Source organism: Bombina bombina, chromosome 2 (assembly GCF_027579735.1).
Source record: "Bombina bombina isolate aBomBom1 chromosome 2, aBomBom1.pri, whole genome shotgun sequence".
Classification (NCBI taxonomy): Eukaryota; Metazoa; Chordata; class Amphibia; order Anura; family Bombinatoridae; genus Bombina; species Bombina bombina.
The window spans coordinates 437,103,860-437,131,248 of NC_069500.1; the positions used below are offsets into that span (position 1 = coordinate 437,103,860).

Sequence of the window (27,389 nt, forward strand, 5' to 3'; positions counted from 1 at the left end):
ATCTTTTATCCAAACTGCCAGCATTTCGCAGAAAGCATGATTGCTCAGTTTTAAATACAGAGGATGAGCAAGTGGGCGCTGACGATAATTTATCTGTTATACCCTCACACCAGTCTGAATTGGCAGTGAGGGAGGGTCTGTCTGAGGGAGAAATTTCTGATTCAGGAAAAGTTTCTCAGCAGGCAGAACCCTGATATCGTGGCATTTAAATTTAAGTTAGAACATCTCCGCGCCCTGCTTAAGGAGGTGCTAACTACTCTTGATGATTGTGACTCTTTGGTGATTCCAGAGAAATTGTGCAAAATGGACAAATTCCTAGAGGTCCCTGTGCACGCTGATGCCTTTCCGATACCCAAGACGGTGGTGGACATAGTGACCAAGGAGTGGGAGAAGCCAGGTATACCTTTTGTCCCACCTCCTATATTTAAGAAAATGTTCCCCATTGTCGACCCCAGAAGGGACGCATGGCAAACAGTCCCTAAGGTTGAGGGGGCAGTTTCTACGTTGGCCAAGCGCACAACTATTCCCATTGAGGACAGTTGTGCTTTCAAAGATCCTATGGATAAAAAATTGGAAGGATTGCTTAAAAAGATATTTGTTCAGCAATGTTTCCTTCTCCAACTAATTTCGTGCATTATTCCTGTCACCACGGTGGCGTCTTTTTGGTTCGAGGAACTAGAAAATTAGCTCCATAAGGAGACTCCATATGAGGAAGTCATGGACAGAATTCACGCACTAAAGTTGGCTAATTCCTTTATTTTAGATGCCGCTTTTCAATTGGCTAAATTAGCGGCGAAAAATTCAGGTTTTGCCATAGTGGCGCGCAGAGCGCTTTGGCTAAAATCTTGGTCGGCGGATGTGTCATCCAAGACAAAACTGCTTAATATTTCTTTCAAAGGTAAGACCCTTTTCGGGCCAGAATTGAAGGAGATTATTTCAGACATCACTGGGGGAAAGGGCCATGCCCTCCCACAGGATAGGCCTTTCAAGGCTAAGAACAAATCTAATTTTCGTTCCTTTCACAATTTCAGGAACGGACCGTCTCCTAACTCTGCAGCCTCTAGACAAGAGGGTAACGCTTCCCAGCCTAAACCAGCATGGAAACCAATGCAAGGCTGGAACAAGGGTAAACAGGCCAAGAAGCCTGCTGCTGCTACCAAGACAGCATGAAGGGGTAGCCCCCGATCCGGGACCGGATCTAGTAGGGGGCAGACTTTCTCTCACAAACAAAAGACAGTTTGGAGCACCAAAAAGCGAGTGAAAAACAAAAATTTTTATTTTATTTATAACAATAGGGTTGCATAACCCCAGGGTAAGAGTGTAAAAACAATATGATGAAAAACAGAGAACAAATAGGCTGACCGGTTTCGGCGTGTGCCTTAATCCTAGCCTGCTTAAAAGTGTTAGTAAGATTCACAGCTTAAAAACCCACCTCTGTGTTTCAATTGGGTGTGAGAAATCCACACCTCTCTCATGGTTAACCTATGGTCAACTTCCTAATTTATCAGACACCTGTGTTACCTACTGACTTCACTAGTGTTATTAGGTGTGGCGAAGTCTGTGCAGCCCTCTTAAAGTTTTAACTGTAAACTTTCCTTTGCCTACACACAGACCGCACAAAAGTGCCCATCGTCACATCTAGATTACTGCTGAAATAAATTGTTGTTGCTTTTAATTAGAACTGTAGCTTATATAAGCTAAATTTGTTTTTAACTTTTCCCATTTTTATACCAACATATCTTCATGTATGTAATGCTGTCTAATATCTTACGTATCTTGAACGTTACAGCATTTTAGAATACAAAAAGGAAAAGTTAAAGTTGTGGGACCTGAGACTGCCTGGGTCTGATAATGCCCACTAGCCCTTTGTGTACACACTTTCGTAGCAAGAAAGGGGGGATTTGATTGCAACTGTTCGAGGATGCGTGTGTAATTGTTTACATGTGTGACGTATGAATCACACCTCCAGTTCCGCCCTATAGGCTTGCATGCCCCATCACTTCCACAGCACTAATCCGCCTTCCACTTTAATAATATGTGTGGAGGAGGTGTGTTAGCGGCACCCCTGACGTGTGTATTTGTTTACATGTGTGACGTATGAATCACACCTCCCGTTCCACCCTATAGGCTTGCATGTCCCATCGCTTCCACAACACTAATCACCTTCCACTTCAATACTATGTGTGGAGGTGGTGTGTTAGCGGTACCCCTGACCTATAGTTAAATGGTTTCTCCAAAGTAACCTCACCAAGCGTAGAGCCCTCACTCTATAAATGTATGTTTAACCCTAATCGATGCGGCTGAAAAGCTCCATCTGTTTAGTGTGCATCTGTTTCGCTAAAGGGGAGGGGAGGGGGTGGAAGCGGAGTTTGGAGGGGGGGGGGGAGGGTGGTGGGTTATGTGCACTTAAGGTTGGCAGTAGTATGAATTTAAACAGATATTTTCTATCCCTAAGAAAACTATAATGGATCTGCTATGTGAACGGAACTCTGAAAAGCTTTTGCCACTGTTACCTTTTCACGATCGTGTGGGCATTGATCTACAACTGGTTGGATATCAAGTACTGAGATTTATATTTAAATAAGGTTATCTTTTGTTGTGTACATTCATAATTAATATGGTTTATATTTATAAACTTTTTAAATTGTTTTAAGTGCTGGTTGGAAATTATTTGTGTAGTATGAAATTGTAAGGGAATTGCTACAGCTACCAAAAATTAATTAAATCGAATTCTGAATTTAGGCCCTCTGGAGACCTGGTTCTCAACCTAAAAATCCAGAAGGCCTCCCTTTCTCCCAGTTTTCGTGTTCTATCCAGTCCTCTATTTTGTACCGGTACTGTACACCACTGTACTGTGGTGAGTCTCTTTGCAATATAATCAAAAGTGATATTACTTGACTGCATTGGAGAGTTTCATATTCATATATACATGACATATTCATTTGAATTTGGCTATAGTCGGGGGAGATTGGGGTGACCCGCTGACATAGCAAGTTTGTGAACTTTGTTTGCTCTATCAAGCTGGCGGTGCAATTGTGATTTATTGTTATTTTTGCATATGAAATAGCACACTCCGTACACACCCAACCAAGCATTCCCCACACTTCACTGACTGTTCCCGGCAGACTTTCTCTCTTTGCTCAGGCTTGGGCAAGAGATGTTCCGGATCCCTGGGCACTAGAAATAGTCTCTCAGGGGTATCTTCTAGAGTTCAAGGAACTTCCTCCAAGGGGAAGGTTCCACATGTCTCGCTTATCTTCAGACCAGATAAAGAGACAGGCATTCTTACATTGCGTAGGAGATCTATTAAAGATGGGAGTGATACACCCAGTTCCAACAGCGGAACAAGGTCTGGGTTTTTACTCAAACCTGTTTGTAGTTCCCAAAAAAGAGTGAACTTTCAGGCCAATTCTGGATTTAAAAATTCTAAACAAATTCCTCAGAGTTCCATCATTCAAAATGGAAACTATTCGAACGATTTTACTAACAATCCAGGAGGGTCAATACAGGACTACCGTGGACTTAAAGGATGCGTACCTACATATTCCTATCCACAAAGATCATCATCAGTTCCTAAGGTTCGCCTTTCTGGACAAACATTACCAGTTCGTGGCTCTTCCGTTCGGTTTAGCCACTGCTCCCAGAATTTTCACAAAGGTGCTAGGGTCCCTACTAGCGGTTCTAAGACCGAGGGGCATTGCGGTGGCACCTTACTTAGACGACATCCTAATCCAAGCGTCGTCCCTTTCCAGATCAAGGGCTCATACAGACTTTGTATTAGCCTTTCTCAGGTCTCACGGGTGGAAGGTGAACGTAGAAAAGAGTTCACTGTCCCCGTCTACAAGGGTTCCCTTTCTGGGAACAATAATAGATTCTGTAGAAATGAAGATTTTTCTGACAGAGGTCAGAAAATTAAAACTTCTAAACGCTTGTCAAGTTCTTCAATCTATTCCTCAGCCTTCCATAGCTCAGTGCATGGAGGTAATAGGACTAATGGTTGCAGCAATGGACGTGGTTCCTTTTGCTCGAATTCATCTAAGACCATTGCAACTGTGCATGCACAAACAGTGGAATGGGGATTATGCAGACTTGTCTCCTCAGATTCAAGTAGACCAGGTAACCAGAGACTCACTCCGCTGGTGGTTGACTCAGGATCACCTGTCTCAGGGAATGAGTTTCCGCAGACCAGAGTGGGTCATCGTCACGACCGACGCCAGTCTCTTAGGCTGGGGCGCGGTCTGGGACTCCCTGAAAGCTCAGGGTCTATGGTCTCGGGAAGAGTCTCTCCTCCCGATAAACATTTTTGAACTGAGAGCGATATTCAATGCGCTCCTGGCCTGGCCTCACCTAGCGAAGGCCAGATTCATAAGATTTCAGTCGGACAACATGACGACTGTAGCGTACATCAATCATCAGGGGGGAACAAAGAGTTCCTTGGCGATGACAGAGGTATCCAAGATCATCAAATGGGCGGAGGATCACTCCTGCCACCTATCTGCAGTCCACATCCCAGGAGTAGACAACTGGGAGGCGGATTATTTGAGTCGTCAGACTTTCCATCCGGGGGAGTGGGAACTCCACCCGGAGGTCTTTGCCCAGTTAACTCAACTATGGGGCACTCCGGATATGGATCTGATGGCGTCTCGTCAGAACGTCAAAGTTCCTCGATACGGGTCCAGATCCAGGGATCCCAGGGCGACACTAGTGGATGCATTAGTGGCGCCTTGGTCGTTCAATCTAGCTTATGTGTTTCCACCGTTCCCTCTCCTTCCCAGGCTGGTAGCCAGGATCAAACAGGAGAAGGCCTCGGTGATTCTAATAGCTCCTGCATGGCCACGCAGGACTTGGTATGCAGACCTGGTGAATATGTCATCGGCTCCACCATGGAAGCTACCTCTGAGACAGGATCTTCTAGTACAAGGTCCATTCGAACATCCAAATCTAGTCTCTCTGCAACTGACTGCTTGGAAATTGAACGCTTGATTCTATCTAAGCGTGGGTTTTCAGATTCGGTTATAGATACTCTGGTTCAAGCCAGAAGGCCTGTGACTAGGAAGATTTACCATAAGATATGGCACAAATATATCCATTAGTGCAAATCCAAGGGTTTTTCTTGGAGTAAAATCAAAATTCCTAGGATTCTTTCCTTTCTCCAAGAGGGTTTGGAGAAAGGTCTGTCAGCTAGTTCTCTAAAGGGACAGATATCTGCTCTGTCTGTCTTGTTGCACAAACGTCTGGCAGCCGTGCCAGATGTACAAGCGTTTGTACAGGCGTTAGTCAGAATCAAGCCTGTTTACAGACCTATGACTCCTCCATGGAGTCTAAACTTAGTTCTTTCAGTTCTTCAAGGGGTTCCGTTTGAACCTTTGCATTCCATAGATATTAAGTTACTATCTTGGAAAGTTCTGTTCTTAGTTGCTATTTCTTCTGCTAGAAGAGTTTCCGAATTATCTGCTTTGCAGTGGTATTGGTTTCCACAAGTAAGGATGAAGCCGTGGACCGGACACACCAATGTAGGAGAAAACAGAATTTATGTTTACCTGATAAATTTCTTTCTCCTACGGTGTGTCCGGTCCACGGCCCGCCCTGTCTTTTAGTCAGGTTTAAAAATTTTTGTTTCTGTACACTACAGTCACCACGGCACCCTATGGTTTCTCCTTTTTCTCCTAACCGTTGGTCAAATGACTGGGGGGCGGAGCCAGAGGGGGAGCTATATGGACAGCTTTTGCTGTGCTCTCTTTACCATTTCCTGTTAGGGAAGAGAATATTCCCACAAGTAAGGATGAAGCCGTGGACCTCACACACCGTAGGAGAAAGAAATTTATCAGGTAAACATAAATTCAGTTTTTTTATTTATTTTGTGCAACTTTTATGTTTAGCAAAACAGTTTGCTTTTACTTTCAACTCATAATACAAGCGGTAATCCCGATGAGAGCAAACCTTCGCGATATACCCCTTTTTCTTCTTAAAAGGGAAGAGTCCACAGATGCATTCATTACTTTTGGGAAATACAGAACCTGGCCACCAGGAGGAGTCGGACACCCCAGCCAAAGGTTTAAATACCTCATCCCCCAGTCATTCTTTGCCTTTCGTCACTGGAGGTTGGCAGAGAAGTGTCAGAAGTTCGAGATGGTCTCTTATGGAGGGTAGTACTTTGCAATAGGACTGGAGTTTTAAGTAATCCTGTCGGCTTCTCAGTGAAAGCATGGATGAAAGTTAGAGTCTGGAGATGCAGGGAGAGTTTTCCTGCCAACCCATCATGATTCATATTAACAGCTCCTTGGTAATCAGTGTTGATGAGTTTCGCTGCCTACCTTTCTTCACTCAAGTCCATGTCAGAAGCGAGGCTACTATCTGTCACACTTGAAGGGCTGTGTTCTGTTCCACGGCGTATATTCCGGTAAGATCGTTTCATTTTATTTTGATATGTGAATGTAATGTTAACAAAACAAGGTAGGCTCCCAGTGGGACTCCTTTTATCTTAATAATGAATCATGGGTTAATATCTCCTGAGGCGGGTTATTGAACAGGGGGGACTTTTAATCATGTTTGTTATATGATTCTATCTGCAAATGTGTAGCTATATACTTAGACTCACGGCCTTCTTTTAATGACGCAATCTTTCCAGATTGTGCGCCCCTTTTCGTGACTGGCATGGTGCACATTGTGACGGATGCGGATAAGTTGTTTTTCACTTCCGTATGCTGACTGTGTGCGACAGAGAGAGTCTTGCTCGTGGGTTGTCTGGTTCACAGGAGGTGATGAGTGCCCCAGCCATTGGGGGTGTTAAAGGGGGCCAGTTAGTTTTTTGTAATTTTTGTAATCCCACGATTATGGAGGATTCTGATATGCGCGGCACAGATGCCCATGAGTTATGTTCCGATTGCTGTTCTAGAGTACTCTCTTCTCCCGAAGCAGGAAGCTTAGAGTGCATTGAGCCATCCACCTCTGAGGTTTCCATGACCCATGAAGCGAGTGCCACAGTCCATTTCCCAGCTATGCAAGCAGGTGTCCCTATAGCCTTTACTCCTTCTCCGGAGGGTGTCTTGTTTCCTCCAGAGGTTACGGCACAGTTCCGCATGACCATTTCTATGGCGCTGAATCATTTATATCTCCCAAGTGAAGTATTTCTAAGATTCAGTTCTTCTGGGGAAGCGTTGGCCCCTGTGGCTTCTGGGGTCCCTATCTCGGTGCCAGGGTCTTTGGTTGATCCAGCGAGGGATGATTTTGCCTTCCGTTATAGGCTGGCTCAAGTTTGTGTTCTTTTAAGACATGTTTTGGCAATGTTGGAGGATCCCAGTCCTAGTGGGCCGAGGGATACGAGGCCTTAGAAGCTGGATGGCAAAATGGATATGACGTTTGGGGATGAAGCCGTTTTTCTTTTTCTTTGTTTTTCGGTTTCAGTTCTGAGCTTGGGTGAATGGGACTTTTCTCCAACATTGGTGTGTCCGGTCTACGGCTTCATCCTTACTTGTGGGATATTCTCTTCCCCTACAGGAAATGGCAAAGAGAGCACCCAGCAAGAGCTGTCCATATAGCCCCCCCCTCTGGCTCCGCCCCCCAGTCATTCTCTTTGCCGCTCTGAACAAGTAGCATCTCCACGGGGATGGTAAAGAGTATGTGGTGTTGAAGGTGAACGTAGAAAAGAGTTCCCTGTCCCCGTCAACAAGAGTTCCCTTTTTGGGAACAATAATAGATTCTGTAGAAATGAAGATCTTCCTGACAGAGGTCAGAAAGTTAAAGCTTCTAAACGCTTGTCAAGTTCTCCACTCTATTCTTCAGCCTTCCATAGCTCAGTGCATGGAAGTAGTAGGATTAATGGTTGCAGCAATGGACATAGTTCCTTTTGCTCGAATTCATCTAAGACCATTACAACTGTGCATGCTCAATCAGTGGAATGGGGACTATGCAGACTTGTCTCCCCAGATTCAAGTAGACCAGGTAACCAGGGATTCGCTCCGCTGGTGGTTGTCTCACGATCACCTGTCTCAGGGAATGAGTTTCCGCAGACCAGAGTGGGTCATTGTCACGACCGACGCCAGTCTCTTAGGCTGGGGTGCGGTCTGGGACTCTCTGAAGGCTCAAGGTCTATGGTCTCGAGAAGAGTCTCTTCTTCCAATAAACATTTTAGAACTGAGAGCGATATTCAATGCGCTCCTGGCGTGGCCTCACCTAGCAAAGGCCAAATTCATAAGGTTCCAGTCGGACAATATGACGACTGTAGCGTACATCAATCATCAGGGGGGAACAAAGAGTTCCTTAGCGATGAGAGAGGTATCCAAGATCATCAAATGGGCGGAGGATCACTCCTGCCACCTATCTGCAATTCACATCCCAGGAGTGGACAACTGGGAGGCGGATTATTTGAGTCGTCAGCCTTTTCATCCGGGGGAGTGGGAACTCCATCCGGAGGTTTTTGCCCAGTTAACTCAACTTTGGGTCATTCCAGATATGGATCTGATGGCGTCTCGCCAGAACACCAATGTTCCTCGATACGGGTCCAGATCCAGGGATCCCAAGGCGACACTGGTGGATGCATTAGTGGCGCCTTGGTCGTTCAACCTAGCTTATGTGTTTCCACCGTTCCCTCTCCTTCCCAGGCTTGTAGCCAGGATCAAACAGGAGCAGGCCTCGGTGATTCTAATAGCCCCTGCGTGGCCACGCAGGACTTGGTATGCAGACCTGGTGAATATGTCATCGGCTCCACCATGGAAGCTACCTTTGAGGCAGGATCTTCTAGTACAAGGTCCATTCGAACATCCAAATCTAGTCTCTCTCCAACTGACTGCTTGGAAATTGAACGCTTGATTCTATCTAAGCGTGGGTTTTCTGACTCGGTTATAGATACTCTGGTTCAGGCCAGAAAGCCTGTGACTAGGAAAATTTACCATAAGATATGGCAAAAATATATCTGTTGGTGCAGATCCGAGGGATACTCTTGGAGTAAAATTAAAATTCCAAGGATTCTTTCCTTTCTACAAGAGGGCTTGGATAAAGGTTTGTCAGCTAGTTCTCTAAAAGGACAGATATCTGCTCTGTCGGTTTTGTTGCACAAACGTCTGGCAGCCGTGCCAGATATACAGGCGTTTGTACAGGCGTTAGTCAGGATCAAGCCTGTCTATAGACCTATGACTCCTCCATGGAGTCTAAACTTGGTTCTTTCAGTTCTTCAGGGGGTTCCTTTTGATCCCATGCATTCGATAGATATTAAGTTACTATCTTTGAAAGTTCTGTTTTTGGTTGCTATTTCTTCTGCTAGAAGAGTTTCTGAATTATCTGCTTTGTGTATTCTGGTAAGAGGAGAGGGCAGAAAGCTACTGCTACCTCTCTTTTTGGCTGAAAAGCATCATCCGATTGGCTTATGAGACTGCCGGACGGCAGCCTGCTGAACGAATTACAGCTCATTCTACTAGAGCTGTGGCTTCCACATGGGCCTTCAAGAACGAGGCTTCTGTTGATCAGATCTGTAAGGCAGCGACTTGGTCTTCTCTGCATACTTTTGCCAAATTTTACAAATTCGATACTTATGCTTCTTCGGAGGCTATTTTTGGGAGAAAGGTTTTGCAAGCCGTGGTGCCTTCCGTTTAGGTAACCTGGTTTGCTCCCTCCCTTCATCCGTGTCCTAAAGCTTTGGTATTGGTTCCCACAAGTAAGGATGAAGCCGTGGACCGGACACACCAATGTTGGAGAAAACAGAATTTATGTTTACCTGATAAATTTCTTTCTCCAACGGTGTGTCCGGTCCACGGCCCGCCCTGGTTTTTAATCAGGTTTGAAAAATTTCTTTCTTTATACACTACAGTCACCACGGCACCCTATAGTTTCTCCTTTTTCTCCTAACCGTCGGTCGAATGACTGGGGGGCGGAGCCAGAGGGGGGGCTATATGGACAGCTCTTGCTGGGTGCTCTCTTTGCCATTTCCTGTAGGGGAAGAGAATATCCTACAAGTAAGGATGAAGCCGTGGACCGGACACACCGTTGGAGAAAGAAATTTATCAGGTAAACATAAATTCTGTTTTCATCGGCTGGTTCTGTTGTCGTCCACATTCACTTTGGGCGTTCACCTGATGGGTGCGGCCTTCATTTTATTTTTTTGATCCGGATGGATGTGTGTAATTTGTTTTTTCTTAAGCTCATGTCTGTTCTATTTTCATTTTTATGAATGTTCTTCTCTGGAACCGATACTTGTGATTTAGGTCGCGTGGGCACTACCTCGGAAGTTGTGCACTTGTTGAACAATAGAATTATGTTTTTCTAGTTAATTTCTTGGACCTTGGGCAGTGTCCTTATACCAGGCAGGTACTGGTCAGATACTTTTTCGGCTGTTACAAGGGTTCATGTCACCCTCGTGGTGCTGATTAATCCTGCTGGATTCTGAATGTCACTTGGCCTATTTTATGGACTCCGGGCTCGGATCCTAACGAAGTATGAGGCCTGTTGTTTAAATGCAACCCCTCCAAACGGAGGGTTATGAGTGCCAATATTGGTTGGTTGTTTGGGCTTTTCACCTGGGATACTGATCTGTTTTTAGCAGACATCATCATGGTTCTTCAGGTCCCCGGGGACTCCGGATGCTGACTCTTTAGCCTATTAAGCTTTTTATTGCGGTGGCGGAGTTTCCTTCCTTTCCGCCTTGGGTGGATCATATGGTCTGGATGCGCGGGCATGTTTTTTCTGCTCTGAGTTGTGTTACTACAAGAGTTGGTGTACAGGGGTTCCCTGCCTTCTGTGGGGAGCTGTGAAGCTCCAGCTTTTGCCTGCTTAAAGAAGATTTTGGAAGATAGATCCTTCAGGGATCTTTGGCTGTTGTCTCTTCCATTACCCTTGTTTGGCTGTTGTCTCTTCCATGACCATGGTCTCGACGTTCAGGTGTCTTTCCGTCCTCATTGCCACTCTAGCCTTGGGGCTTGTCAGTGAAGAGGCAAGGTCGGTTACGGAGGGCCGCCCTTCTGGGGTCAGGTAGTTGACCATTTGTCCTTGATGCTCCGTTAGGGGCTTTGTGGGCGGTGTCTTAAGTTCTCATTCACCTTCGGGTGTTGGTTGCTACCTTGCCTATAAGTGTAGCACGTATTAACGCTTGCCTACGAGATTTCATGCGATCCAGCTATTGCTAGATCGCCAAGTCTACAGACTTTAGAGGTGCGTTCCTCCATGTAGGAGGCAGCTTAGGGTTCCTCTGGATGTCGGATCTTCGATTGAGTCAGTTTTTGAGGACCCTGACCTAGGTCCGTGTCTTTCCTTGGATGGGTGTGGACGGTTCGAGATCACACTAGATGTTTGTGGTCCTGCGGGCCTCTCACCATTGAAGCTGGGACTCTGTGAGCGATACCTATTGTTTTGTAGCCTAGGCTTTAGGTCCTTCTGACGGTTCCCTACTGGTCTTCTGACGCATTTACGCTATTCCTGTAGACTCCAGGTATCTTTACCTGAGTTGGCGATATGGTCTCGCGTTTTCCGTTGTTTATTTCCTTTCTCTTCTAGAGCGGGGGTAGGGTTCTCCGGGTTTGGAGTTACCTTAATATTTGGAGCGACCTGTGGGTCCTTGGTGGCTTGCCTTGTAAGGGTCTTTTCCCTTCTTGCGCTCCAGAATCCTGGAAGGGGAGTTGCGATGTAGTGACTCCAGCTATATGTTGGATTCTGATATATGGATGCTGAGGGCCTGATGGCCTTCGTCCCTTGGGAAATGTTCCTTGTTTTTAGAGAATACAGCCGTGTAGGGGGTTTCGTACCCGAGCACAATGTCTATCCTTAGCAACAGAAATGAAGTTTCCAGCGCCTTTGGTAAAAATATATACCTGCTACACTATAAGGAAGATCCCCTATCAGATCTAAAATGAAGTAACAACGATTCGATATATATAGGAGCGCCACAGAGGGCTAAGGTATATCACAGGACTAATCTAGATCAAATAATTCCAAGAAAACAAACTTGTAAATCTAAGTCCAACAAATATCTGTTAAAATTCCTTTTAATCACTTTGGGTTATATACAATTCAACCCATCACATGTGTTCCATTACAATACAATCTAAAATGCAATGCAAATACAATCAAAATTAGAGAGTACAAAATACAATAAAAATTTGGGATCTCGAAGTTCTGTCTTTTATATAGTATAAAAACTGAGCTTATAGCTACAAGTCCGGATTTAGACTACTATCAGTCAGCTATGTAATACTGAAGAAGCTTAGAGCTGATGGTGTGAAGTTAAACTAGAAATATTAAGATTCGAGTAGGGATCCGGGTAACAGCTACCCAATCACAGATTACACTTGCGCAAGTTGAATTAGGGTCACAAATATCCAGTAGTGGAAGTTATAAACAAGTGATGACAGGAAGTATACGATCTAATTTGTGCTCAATATAATATAATCAAATTACAATCCAATTTGTTAAAAATAATAAAATCCTAAACAATTGCACTCCAAACCCACAAGTTACAGAATTCGAAAATTAAAAATGAAAATAAATATAAAATCTGAGTAAAAACTGTGATCCAAAGATAAAGTGACTTTGTGAAAAAAAAAAAAAAAAAAAAATATATTCAAATTGTGCAAACAAATGATGTGTTATATATAAACCAAATCCAACCTAGCTAGAACAATACCGGTATGTTCTGAACAAATTAAACTAAAATCATCTTAACCTTAGTGGGAGATTTACAAACTTCTTTGTAAGAAAAATGTACAAACAAATGCAAATAATCCCTAATATAAAAAGTGAATATATGTGCGTGGATCCTTAACTCCCTCAAAAAATACTGGCAATCTCCTAATCGAATAATATCCTAGAGAATCAGATGTAAACAATGAGTCAAATACAGAAATACTAAATTGGAAAAATAAGGAGTATAAAATAAAAATAAAAAATAAAGTCTGAATGATCCTGTGAACAGAGTCCTATTATGGATTTAAAAGTCAGTTAAAAATCCAATTCCTGGTGTCCCTCGATAGGGTCCAATGTAGCTGATGATCCTAACTTTTTAGGGATCCCAGTCGTGATCAATACAAACAATACCTAAAAAAGAAAAAGAAAGTGCACTAAACAAACAGCCTATGGGGTGCGGAGTATTGGTAAATAAACTCACCCCACTCAGCAATATCCTGGAAATATGGCAAGCCTCACAAATCGTATGCCGATTGTCCGTCTACGCGTTTCGGCCCTCTGATGGGCCTTTCTCAAGACATAGTGAGGCTAAGGGTTTACTAACCTTATATAGTGTTCTTAGGGATATTTTCCTAGAGTGTTGGCGCCAAAATGCCTCAGGATGGGACCGGATTGCCCGCCAACATTTTTCGGCCAATATCGCTAAACCGGAAGTGCGGGTTGTACATACTTCCGGTAGGTCATATCCGGTATTTCCGTAGCCATTTTGAAAAAGGGCATTTGGAATTGTAATAGGGCAACTACAAAACTTGCAGAATGGGTTACTGGGGAATGATTCTCTTATGCTCCCATATCTATTTTTAGAGAGTGTTGTCTTATTCACAATTCGAGACTTATTTAGCTCTTGGATTATAAACATAATTTTATGTCTCATTCTTTTTTATCCGTTTATGATCTAATAATCTCTGATTTTATCTAGAGTTGGTTTGGTTATGGGATTTTTTACATAAGATAAGGGTGAATTTAATGATTTTAGGCTTCCATATTCCAGGATTTACAAATATTAGAAACATTAAAATTTATAAAAATTACGTTAAGAATTACATGCAGCATATTGGTAACATGTGTATAAAATTAGATTTTCTATGTTGATTAGTATGTATTGGTTGGCTTCAATGTTATATTTTCACATTTTAACTACTTTTTTACTGTTGTTTGTGGAAATGTATTCTTCTACGTTGGGGGAGTTATTCTATTCTCCCAAGTTATTTTATTACTATAAAGGCAGTCTTTTTATCGAGATTGATATTCTAATTATTCTAAGTGTTCAAAAAATCAGAGGTTAAACAGTTTTATTAAAGAACCAATATTTGATTAGAAACTTAAGAACAATTTTAGTTGGAATAATTTCCCTAATTTCAAGGGGTCTCAGTATATCCATTATCCTTCTTATGGACTTTGATTTTTTCAAAACATTTTGTTGTTTCAATACATATTTAGTCTAGTAGTATTGGATTCAAAGGGATTATTTTTTATCTCCTTATCTTGGCCATTTATTGTTCCAATACATATATGTTTTGGAGGATTGTTCTTTGTCTCCTTATTGTCAATAGTTGTATTTAGAGTTGTTTCCAGACTTAGTTATTTTAAAATAGGTGGACTATCTCAAAGTTGGCGTTATGTCCTTTGGGATAAATACAGTCCAAATGGAAAATACATTTGGACTCGGTTTTCAGCATTCTTGCTTCCATGTTACCCCCTCTCCAGTCTTTGTTTAGTTTACAGATGCCCAAGTATTTTAGGCTTTCACTACTACTTCCATGTACCTCTTTGAAATGTTTATAGAGGGGCAGATCTATTTTCTTCCACTTTATTTGTAGGAGATGCTCCCGGATCCTGTCCCTCAACTTTCTCGTGGTCTGACCCACATATTGTAGGCCACACCCACATTCAATTAAATATACCACATGGTGGTCTGAGCATCTGATGGTTTGCTTGATGTTATGAAGCTCGTTTGTGGTCTTAGATTTGAATGTGTCAGTTTTTATTCCATGTTTGCACGCCTTACAGAAGTGGCATGGGAAAAAACCTTTCAACTTCTTTCCTAGAACCCCCATTTGGTTCTTAGTCATTTTGTTCCTCGGGATACTCAGGGCTAAGATGGATTTAAGGTTATCTGCTTTCCTGAAGATGAAGCCTGGTTGTTCTGTTAGGTGTTCTCCTATTACATCATCTTCCTTCAAAAGATACCAATGGCGTTTAATAATATCCTCAATTACTTTCTTTCTTTCACTATATTGAGTGATAAATGGTATCCTTAGGTTTCCGGGAGTTGTTGTGTTGTGTTTCTTTCTATAGGTTAATAGATCTTCTCTTCTAATGAGACTTACTTCTTCAATTGTCTTATTTATGGAGGGTTCGTCGTACCCCCTCTCTAGGAATTTATTTTTGAGCATTGCCGACTGTTTGATCCACATGTCTTCACCCGAACAGTTTTTCCTGATTCTCATTAATTGACCCTTCGGGATGTTAGAGATCCATTTCCTATGATGGCAGCTTGTATGGTGGATGAAGTTATTCGAATCCACTTCCTTGAAGTGGGTTGAAGTTTCCACTCTTCCATTTGTCACTCTTATGTCAAGATCCAAAAACACTACATTCGTTTTGCTGATGGTGCTTGTAAACTTCAGATTTAGTTGGTTTTTATTCATCACTTCTAGCGTATACTGAAGATCTTCCAAACTTCCCTTCCAAATGAGGAAGATATCGTCTATGTACCTTTTGTATAGGACCAGGTCCGCGCCTGCTGGGCATGCCTCCCAAAAGATGTTCTCCCACTTTCCCATGTAGAGGTTGGCACTCCTATATATATCGAATCGTTGTCACAATGTCTATCCTGACTCATGGTAGCATACCGTTTGTAGTATCGGTTAGCGGTATAACCGGGGGCTTTGTTCTCTTCCGGAAGTCTGGGGCTCTTGTCTTTGGTTTTGATTAGCCTTTGGGCTGAGACCATTATCCTAGAGGGAAGATTAGGGGTCGGTCACTTTATGCAGGGTTGACCGTTTTCTTTAGAGTCGGTTCTCTCCTTTGTTAGAGGTCTTGGATGTCCTCCTCTTTTCCTCTGGTGTTCAGTGCTGGGAGGGGACGCTTCTTGGACCCCGATATTCGGAGGGCTGTGAGCCCTTGGAAGGTTTGCAGTTGAATCCAGCTACAGCTAATGCACTTTGAGGGTGTAACCAGCTACAGCTAATTGCACTTTGACTGGTTGTTAGCAAGCTTTGAAACGCCTTTCAGTGTTTGGGTTTAGCAACGGTGAGCCAGCTTGCTACCTGGAAGCTGGTCATTGGGAGTTTTTTTGTAGAACTTTTTACTAGCTGCTGGGATAGTTATTCTATTCTGCTGTCTTTGCTGTCTAGCTTGCAGGTCTAGACCTAATATGAGGCAATGGGAGCTCATGGTTTTCCTGGAGTACCTATGGGTATGGTACAGGGTCAGGGATCTAAGGGTGTTCCTCGAGTTTTTTTTTGTGACATGTTTCCCTGTGTATGGATCTCTCTTTCTTCAGTCCTTGTGTTTCTAGGGAGTTCGTCTCCCTGGGTATTGCTATTGTACAACAACCATGAGTTTTTCTATGTTCTGCAGAGTGGAATGATCCTTTGGATTTTTCATGAGAATCTGTTCCCCTTTTTGGGGGCAGATAGCGGTCCTTGTCTTGGCCAAGTACCTTCATGGGAGTCTTGATCCGCGGGGCTGACTCCTCAGAGGTTGTGCAGGCTTGAAAGACTCTAGGACTGAGTGGTTTAGTTCGGCTTTGCCGGCGGTGTAACTTATGTGCAGTTAACTGGGCTTCGGGTTTTCTCCTGTGTCGTCTATTTTTTAGGGTGTAGAGTAATCAGGCTGTGGTGACTCTCGAAGGGACCGCCTTTTGTACCCACCCGTTGTTTGCATTCAGTGTCCTCTAGCTTAGGTATTCTTTTCCCAAAAGTAATTAAAGGGACACTGTACCCAAAAAAAATTATTTTGTAATTCAGAAAGAGCATGCAATTTTAAGCAACTTTCTAATTTACTCCTATTAATTTTTCTTCGTTCTCTTGCTATCATTATTTTAAAAAGAAGGCATCTAAGCTTTTATTTGGTTTCAGTACTCTGGACAGCACTTTTTTATTGGTGGATGAATTTATCCACCAATCAGCAAGGACAACCCAGGTTGTTCACCAAAAATGGGCCGGCATCTAAACTTACATTCTTGCATTTCAAATAAAGATACTAAGAGAAAGAAGAAAATTTGATAATAAGAGTAAATTAGAAAGTTGCTTAATATTTCATGCTCAATCTGAATCACGAAAGAAATTTTTTGGGTACAGTGTCCCTTTAATGCAGCTGTGGACTCTTCCCTTTTAAGAAGAAAAACATCAATTATGCTTACCTGATAATTTAATTTTCTTCTGAACGGAAGATCCCACAGCTCCCGCCCGTATTTTTATTTGTGAGGCAGCTTTTTTCCTTTTTTCATCCTGATATTTCTCCTACTGTTCCTTGTTCCCTCAGCAGAATGACTGAGGGATGAGGAAAGTGGGGAATATTTGCCGCCTCCTGGTGGCCAGGTTCTGTATTTCCCAAAAGTAATAAATGCAGCTGTGGACTCTTCCCTTCAGAAGAAAATGAAATTATCAGGTAAGCATAATTTATGTTATTGCTTGGGCTCAAACGTTTGCGCTCCACTCTTAATCTAGCCATAAGTGTGTACTGTTCTTTAAAGGGGCATTATATAAATATTTTTTTTTTATTAACAAAGGCATTTCAAAATTATTTTTTTTAATTTTTTTTTTACATTTCATTCATGTTACTGTGATCAATAAACCAAAGTTTTCTTGCCAGATTTGCAGTGGCACATTTGTCTCCACCAGTAAAGCAGACAATTGTCTTTATCATCCAGCGAGGATTAGTAGGAAGTACATGACTAATGCTCCAGCATTAGATTCAGTTTAAATTTATAAACAACTTTTTTGATTAACTTTTTATTCAGGCAAAAAGAAAACCATTTTTTTAACGAGTGTAAATGCTACTCTCTCATATGCACAATAGAATGTTTTAGCTTACAACATCCATTTAAGTGTTTACAGAGTCATTGTGTCTGCATCCAATAGGAAAGGCTAAATAACAAAGGCCCCTTACAATATGAACTGCTGAACATAATACAATTCACTGTTTGTCATATTGTATTTATTTTGGTGTTTTGTACTTTCAGTCTCACTTTGCCTACTTTTTATACCTACATATGCTGCCAAATATTAGGGCGCTTTCACTTTAATTTTACAATTTTGTGTGCAAATATGATAAATGTTTCTATAAAAGTTTGTGTAGATGCCTATTTATTGGGGTAGACATTTCCACGATTGCATATTTAATGACTAACTTCATTATACTTTCTGTTTTTTTTCCCCTCCCATATCAAATCCTGATGCTCAGTGCAGCCATAACAACCCTGGCTTTAAAACCTGTTTCTTCATTGAAATTTAAATTGACCTGCTAGAGGCCGACTGTGGTGCTCCTTTGAGTTATTATTCTTGCTCACTATGCAGAAATGAGATGCTGCATTCCATGGCCTAAATGACCCTCTCTTTTTTTAATCCCTAGCCAATTTCCTAGTAGGCTGATGACAAGTGTCACTGAGCATATGTACAATAATTCACTGATCATTACAATATTTCGGCCTTTAAAGCTGGTATCATCCAAGTATTTTACACAGTTAATCTATATTACTGTTTAGGAGATAAGTCATTCCAGAACTGCACGTGTTTAAATTAGGATGATGGACTAGATGGTTTAAATGAATTAGTGTAAATGAGTTAGTGGGCAATCTATGCAGAGCAGTATATTGGGCCATAGATTGAGAAAATCTATCCTGGATCCATGGTAACGGTATTAGCACACCGAGCATCCTCAGTGTAACAATGCCTGCTCAAGCAGCTGCTTCCAGAGGAGGTTGTGACAAGGCAGCATGTTCTACTTAAAATGACACTTCATAGAGATGCATCAAGCTTTCCACACATTTCATTTATTAAATGCTCTAATATACATTTTTTACTGTTCCATGTGATGTCTAATCTATACGGAAGCTGATTTCAAATGGTTATCATAGAAGTTCCTTGTAAGCAAGCTGGAATCCTTCTCTTGGTAATTTTATAATAAGAGCAATTTAACGGTTTGTGTTTATAAATGACGTTGTGGTTATATTCATAGACAGTGAATTGTAGGTACAGATATGATTAGGTTGCTTGTGCATAAACATAAAAAATGCTGGAGATAAAGGGGTTAATATCTTGTTGCTGTAATACGATTTCATAGCAGTGACTCAGTCTGCTAGTTCCTGAGAGAGCAGGAGCTGCAGTGCTAGTGCAGCTAATGAAAAAAGGTTCCTTTGCTGCCTTGTAATCTTCATTTCTCTCATTCTGACCAGCTCCTCCTCCATTTGTCCCTACCTTAAAGTCCGATGATGACACCTCAAATTTTGATGAACCGGAGAAGAATTTGCGGGTTTTACCTTCTTCATGCCAGTTGAGCTCTGCAGGATTCTCGGGCGAAGATTTGCCATTTGTGGGGTTTTCATTCATTAAGGCTCTGAGCACATTCTCTAAATCTGAGTAAGTAAAATAAATCTGAGTTGTTTTTTATGGTTTTGGTTTAAGGATTCAGGTGTCTGTGGCCTGCAGTTATGTTTGTAAGGTGTCTGCATCGGGTTACTCCTGCTGACATAAATACATACATGATGAGCAGTGTCCCTGATATCTCATGTAACAAAATGAAGGAAATCAGCAGAACAAGAGATAGCTTTGTAGCTCGTTTTCCTAAACAGTTGATAGCAGAAGCAAATGCAAAGATTGCCTCCCAGGAGAGGCTGGAGTACATCAAATGAACCATAATTATCCTCAACTAAAGATATGAACCTTGTTTATTTTTATGTTAGTTTAAAATGCATAAAAAATAATATGCTCTGTTTTATTTATGGATGTGTACATAATTGGTGGCATTTGCCCTTTATCATTTGTTATCAGTATATATTGGTTTTAAATAGCATAAGAGAGATCTGTCACATTTGATCAATAAAGGGGGCGTGCTCAGGTTTACCTTTTATTAGTGAACTGGGGTCTGCCTCTCCCTTTAAGACTGCTATTTAATTTTCCTTCGTTAAGATGTTTGGGACTGGTATAAAATGTCATGTCACCCTTTTTTTTTTAGTTATGATTTTGTTAGAAATTCTTAAGACAAACTTTATGTAAAAAGGGTGGTTCCTGTGTTTGAGCCTTACCCTGGTAAACATGCTATGAAAATGCAATATTAGTGTACAACACGTATTTGAACACCGTTGCAGATTACAATTTTTTTAGGGTTAAAGTGTTGTCAGAAGGATGAAGGTACGTGAAGGTTTCCTGATGTGTTTGATATTCCATGCAAGCAAATTCATCTGCAGCGTTCCTGCAGCAGCAGAAATGTGACATATCTACTTTGTATTAATAGTAGCAGCACTGTTGCCTGGCTGGTATTATGCAATCAATGTTTCAATGTGTTCGTGAGCATCATTTTAAATCGTTCTTCTGTTTTGGGATACGGATTAAAATAAATATCTCCCTGGATCCAGTGGGCGGACGTGACTTTTAATAAATGTATTCGGATGTTCTTCTCAGACATAAGACTACATAAAGCTGCTAATGTGGGAAATGTTATGTTATTTTCTGAAAGCATTAGCAGGAAGTCCTTTTGGGTTTTGAAAGCTATGTACTTTCATAAAAACTTTGTCTAAAAGGTAAAACTTACTAACCAAGATTGGTTATCCCATTTTGCAAGCAATAAAATGCTTCCATGTAGGCTTAGCAATATGTGCTCACAGGGTTTCTTCATAAAGCTTTGGTCTCCTAAATCACTTCATAAAAAATGCAATGTCTTATGTGCTAGATTACAAGTGGTGCGCTATTGTTAGTGCGAGTCGTAATAAGCAATATCGCGCCTGCGCTAACTTGCATGCATATTACAAGTTAAAAGCAAATGTGTTTGCTCGAGCGTATTTAATCTTAGCATGTATTGGGTTTACACAAGTGGAGACCTAGCGTAAAGTAGTAAAAAAAATAATTAAAAAAAGTGCCCCAAACACAACATAAATATATTAAAATAAAGTGTTACGCTCATATATACACTCGCTGATAAAAATTATTTATATAAATATTATTTTTTTTTAAAAAAGGTTAAAAGGTATATGGTATATGACAAGGTATTTGAATTGAAAAGGCTATATTGTGTGTGTGTGTGTATATATATATATATACTGTGTGTATATATATATATATATATATATATAACATCTTCTATGTTAAGAACACTGGAATGTAAAACTACCTTTGAGTTTAATTATGTAGGTCTAACGGTGGGTCGGGTTAGCGCACGAGCGGTGTTATGAATTTTTTTTTTTTTTTTTTAACATCGCTCTCCAGTGATGTCTGTGGAGAGAAGAAGTTAGCAAGGTTGCAATGTCTGAAGTCCTGAAGTTAGCGTGCTGGGTTTCGCTCATGTGCAAATATTTTACTTTCAACTTGTAATATGCACACTTATATGTATAATTAAAGGGACATGAAACCCACTTTTTATTTCATGATTCAGATAGAGCATTCTCTTGTATCCTTTATGCAGCAGTGCATGAGTAGTAGCTATATAAACATGTGTAAGCCAACAATGAGAGATATATATGTGAAGCCACCAATCGGCAGCTAGCTCCCAGCTCCTGAGCCTACCTAGGTATAATTTTCAACAAAGGCTATCAAAAAACAAACAAACATCTAATCAAATTAGGTTACAGAAGTAAATTGGAAAAGTGCTTAAAATTGTATGTTGTATCTGAATCATGAAAGAAAAATGTTGAGTTTTATCTTCTTTTATAGGGACAGTATACACCAATTTTCATATAACTGCATGTAATAGACACTACTATAAAGAAGAATATGCACAGATACTAATTTTAAAAATCCAATATAAAACCATTTAAAAACTTACTTAGAAGCTCCCAGTTTAGCTCTGTTGATAAGGTAGTCTGGGACACCCAGTGAAAGGGGCTGGATAAACAAAAAAGTGCAAACCCTCCCCCTCCCCCAATTCACTGCATATGAAAAGACAGATAACATAAACTATAGCCTGCCGGAGTCTGTAAACACGAGTATACATCTGGCACTGTGGGGCTTGGTTAGGAGCCTGAAAATCAGCACAATGTTCTTTGTAAAAACACTACCTGATGGGCTATATAAGAGGATCATCTACAAAATATTTATGCAAAGAAAAATCTAGTTTACAATGTTCCTTTAAGCTGGGTCCCTAGCATGCAGTTTATTGAACCATAACTTCAGAAATCACATTGGGAAGACTCTCACAAAATAATACTTTTATAGTACTTGGCTGTATTGGTCACAGACACTGTAGAATATCAAATGAAACCTTTATTTAAATGATTTATTTTTTTAATTTGATATATTTGACTATTTCATTTCAGCCAGACAACGCTGATACTGAAATTGGCTTAAACACTCTTTACTCACTTTGTAACATTCTGTAGTATTTTTCAATTATAGCTTCAGTTAAAGGGTTATAAATCTTTGCCAAACATTACAAAAACAAAATACATCATTATAATTATAGATATTTATGCAATAAAATCAACTTCCTGAAAAGAAGCTTTTAATAACTTTAACTTTAAAATTCATTTACAACAAGCAGTAACGACCGCCCATAAAATAGGCAGAGTTTATGCAAGATGAACGAATCATCCCATCCAATAGGCAAGTGTTTCCACCCATTTCATTTAAATATTAATACTCTTAATACTACAGGGGCTTATATTTTACTTTGCTCAAGGCAAGTATAATAAGAACTCCTAGTCTAGCAAGCAAGTTAATTTGATTTTAGTAAAAGGCAGTCAACCCTTAGACTAACAAGTATTTTTTTTTAACACCTAGAAAAAAACAAACGTGTTTTTTTCTTATAAGGCAGACAGCACATAGGACTAACCAGCAATTATTTTTAACCCCTAGACTAACAAGCAAGTTGTTTTGTTCTCACAACAGATTAATCGCATGAGATGCAAAGATTAAAAGCAACAGCAACTTTGGATGTTAATAATTCACTTTCGTCACATCCGAAGTTGCTATTGCTTTTAATCTTTGCATCTCCTGTAATTAATCTGTTGTAAGAACAATAAAACTTGCTCGTTAGTCTAGGTGTTAAAAAATAATTGCTGTGGGCTGTCTACTTTATCATAAGAACAACATGCTCATTTTTCTAGGGGTTAAAAAAATGCTAGTTAGTCTAGGGGTTACTTTCCTTTTACTAAGATCAAATCAAATTGCTCATTAGCCTAGGGGTACTTATACTTACCTCAAGCAAACTGACATAGACGATTCCCCATGCTTCTGCTCCGTGAATCTTCAGTGCTCTGGTGCGCCACTCCCACCAACGTCGACGTCACTATAATGAAGTCCACCCTGCTTCCCGTGTCAGTATAGTGATGTGCCGCATTAGCTAGGACTGAGCGGCCAAGATGCGCATGCGTTTATTTTAAAAGAATGATATGCGGGTCTCCATGATGATTCTACCTAGGTAGAACTTCATTATAGGGCCCACATAATGAGAGTAAAATGGGTTTGGGGAAATAAATATTTTTAATATGGAATAACTAGAAAACGATTGAAAATGTTTAACAGGTACTTATTTGAAATATTTAATATATATAATGAAATTTTTAAAAAAGATTTTAAAAGTTTTTGGGTTTACTATCCCTTTAATATTTTAAGTTAAAGGGATAATAAAGGGGCTCAGATTGAACATGTTGTTTTAAACAAATGTACAATTAACGTTCATTATTTAAATTTGCTTAAAGGGTCATGAAACCCCATTTTTTTATTTATTCAGGATTCAGATAGAACATACAATTTCTACATCTAGTCAGCCAGTTACAAGAGAGAAATGTGTGCAGGCAGCAATCAGCAGCTATCAATATGTAGGATATGTACATATTCTTTTCCAATCATACATATCAAGAGCACAAGGTACATTTGAAAATAAAAGTGAAATTAAGTGGGTCTTTAAATAACATGCTCTGTCTGAATCATGCAAGTTTAATTTAAATTCTCTTTAATTATCTTGGTATCCATTGTTAGAACTAAGTGAATTTCATAATAGCAGTAAATTGGAAAGCTGTTTAAAATTGCATGTTCTATCTGAATAATGAAAGTTTAATTTTTAGTTTACTTTCACCTTCAGCAGAGACTGTTAGTAGGTACTCTGGTTATACAAGCATTTTTCCAGTGGTGCCTTCCTTTTTTATTCATATATTATTAAGCATTTACCTACTGTGCTAACTTGAGAAATAGCTCATATAGTTGATGCTTGTATTTTCTTAAATATAAGGAAATATTCTTCAATAACAACTCTTCCCCAAAGCTATATTAATTTCTGTTTAAACATTACATACATACATAGGAAGAAGTATTTTGATGTATGGGGAAAAGGAATAATAATTGCTTTGTACTGAGATTAAACAATAGCTAAAATATAAAAATTTCCAAAGTAAATGTTCAAGATGGCTTGCTATATATCTCTATCTCTACACACACAATCTCCGTATTGTTCTACGTAGCATTATTATGATATAAGGGTAAGCAAATTACCTTTTTAAATCAATTGTTAATCTGAATTTAGTCTATACTATTAAAGTGACATTACACTCAAAATTGAATCACAAAAAACATGAATAATAGACACATTTCTGTCCTAAGATATGGTGAGTCCATGGCTTGAGTTATTACTGTTGCCAGCAGGAGGAGGCAAAGAGCACCACAGTTAAACTGCTAAGTATCACTCCCTTACACACAACTCCCAGTCATTCTCTTTGCCTTCGGTGCATGGAGGAGATGAAGTTTAGGTGTCTGAAGAAAAATTTTGATTTAATCTACAAGCAAGTTTTGGGATATAGCTGTATTCCACGTCATTTCTTGCAGTCGGGTAGTGGTGGCTTTAAAGCAGTTAGGAACTTGTAAAGAGGTACTTACTGCGTTTTTCTAACAATTGCTGCCCTAGTTTAGAAAGCCAGAGTTGGCTACTCTGTTCTTTCATTTTCAAAGGTCTCTGTGAGGAACTGTGTCCTCTCATATCTTGTAACTGTCTACATGCCGGACAGGGGAGCAGGTAAGTGATTTTTCTTCCAGCTGGGGAGACCATGCACTTAACAAATTAAAAGACGCTGCTTTTCTCCAACATAGGTGTGTCCGGTCCACGGCGTCATCCTTACTTGTGGGATATTCTCTTCCCCAACAGGAAATGGCAAAGAGCCCAGCAAAGCTGGTCACATGATCCCTCCTAGGCTCCGCCTACCCCAGTCATTCTCTTTGCCGTTGTACAGGCAACATCTCCACGGAGATGGCTTAGAGTTTTTTAGTGTTTAACTGTAGTTTTTCATTATTCAATCAAGAGTTTGTTATTTTCAAATAGTGCTGGTACGTACTATTTACTCAGAAACAGAAAAGAGATGAAGAATTCTGTTTGTATGAGGAAAATGATTTTAGCAACCGTAACTAAAATCCATGGCTGTTCCACACAGGACTGTTGAGAGCAATTAACTTCAGTTGGGGGAACAGTTTGCAGTCCCTTGCTGCTTGAGGTATGACACATTCTAACAAGACGATGTAATGCTGGAAGCTGTCATTTTCCCTATGGGATCCGGTAAGCCATGTTTATTACGATTGTAAATAAGGGCTTCACAAGGGCTTATTTAAACTGTAGACTTTTTCTGGGCTAAATCGATTGATTATTAACACATATTTAGCCTTGAGGAATCATTTTATCTGGGTATTTTGATATAATAATATCGGCAGGCACTGTTTTAGACACCTTATTCTTTAGGGGCTTTCCCAAAGCATAGGCAGAGTCTCATTTTCGCGCCGGTGTTGCGCACTTGTTTTTGAGAGGCATGGCATGCAGTCGCATGTGAGAGGAGCTCTGATACTTATAAAAGACTTCTGAAGGCGTCATTTGGTATCGTATTCCCCTTTGGGTTTGGTTGGGTCTCAGCAAAGCAGATACCAGGGACTGTAAAGGGGTTTAAAGCTTAAAACGGCTCCGGTTCCGTTATTTCAAGGGTTAAAGCTTCCAAAATTGGTGTGCAATATTTTCAAGGCTTTAAGACGCTGTGGTGAAAATTTGGTGAATTTTGAACAATTCCTTCATGTTTTTTCGCAATTGCAGTAATAAAGTGTGTTCAGTTTAAAATTTAAAGTGACAGTAACGGTTTTATTTTAAAACGTTTTTTGTACTTTCTGATCAAGTTTATGCCTGTTTAACATGTCTGAACTACCAGATAGACTGTGTTCTGAATGTGGGGAAGCCAGAATTCCTATTCATTTAAATAAATGTGATTTATGTGATAATGACAATGATGCCCAAGATGATTCCTCAAGTGAGGGGAGTAAGCATGGTACTGCATCATTCCCTCCTTCGTCTACACGAGTCTTGCCCACTCAGGAGGCCCCTAGTACATCTAGCGCGCCAATACTCCTTACTATGCAACAATTAACGGCTGTAATGGATAATTCTGTCAAAAACATTTTAGCCAAAATTAACCCTTGTCAGCGTAAGCGTGGCTGCTCTGTTTTAGTTACTGAAGAGCATGACGACGCTGATATTAATATCTCTGAAGGGCCCCTAACCCAATCTGAGGGGGCCAGGGAGGTTTTGTCTGAGGGAGAAATTACTGATTTAGGGAACATTTCTCAGCAGGCTGAATCTGATGTGATTACATTTAAATTTAAATTGGAACATCTCCGCATTTTGCTTAAGGAGGTATTATCCACTCTGGATGATTGTGAAAATTTAGTCATCCCAGAGAAACTATGTAAAATGGACAAGTTCCTAGAGGTGCCGGGGCTCCCAGAAGCTTTTCCTATACCCAAGCGGGTGGCGGACATTGTTAATAAAGAATGGGAAAGGCCCGGTATTCCTTTCGTCCCTCCCCCCATATTTAAAAAATTGTTTCCTATGGTCGACCCCAGAAAGGACTTATGGCAGTCAGTCCCCAAGGTCGAGGGAGCGGTTTCTACTTTAAACAAACGCACCACTATTCCCATAGAGGATAGTTGTGCTTTCAAAGATCCTATGGATAAAAAATTAGAAGGTTTGCTTAAAAAGATGTTTGTTCAGCAGGGTTACCTTCTACAACCCATTTCATGCATTGTCCCTGTCACTACTGCCGCATATTTCTGGTTTGATGAACTGCTTAAGGTGCTCGATAGTGACTCTCCTCCTTATGAGGAGATTATGGACAGAATCAATGCTCTCAAATTGACTCTGGGTTTGCTATTGTGGCGCGCAGAGCGCTTTGGTTGAAATCTTGGTCGGCTGATGCGTCTTCCAAGAACAAGCTACTAAACATTCCTTTCAAGGGGAAAACGCTGTTTGGTCCTGACTTGAAAGAGATTATCTCTGATATCACTGGGGGTAAGGGCCACGCCCTTCCTCAGGATCGGCCCTTCAAGGCAAAAAATAGACCTAATTTTCGTCCCTTTCGTAAAAACGGACCAGCCCAAGGTGCTACGTCCTCTAAGCAAGAGGGTAATACTTCTCAGGCCAAGCCAGCTTGGAGACCAATGCAAGGCTGGAACAAGGGAAAGCAGGCCAAGAAACCTGCCACTGCTACCAAGACAGCATGAAATATTGGCCCCCGATCCGGGACCGGATCTGGTGGGGGGCAG

General features: G+C 40.7%; 1 protein-coding gene across 1 annotated transcript in view; it reads left to right on the forward strand.

The window, feature by feature from the left end:
- CIT (citron rho-interacting serine/threonine kinase) overlaps positions 1–27,389 on the forward strand; it is an 839,833-nt gene that overhangs the window by 152,523 nt on the left and 659,921 nt on the right. The window contains exon 11 of the mRNA XM_053702064.1: positions 19,070–19,253. Within this exon, the coding sequence (XP_053558039.1) occupies positions 19,070–19,253 (184 nt within the window). The remainder of the gene's footprint in view (positions 1–19,069; positions 19,254–27,389) is intronic.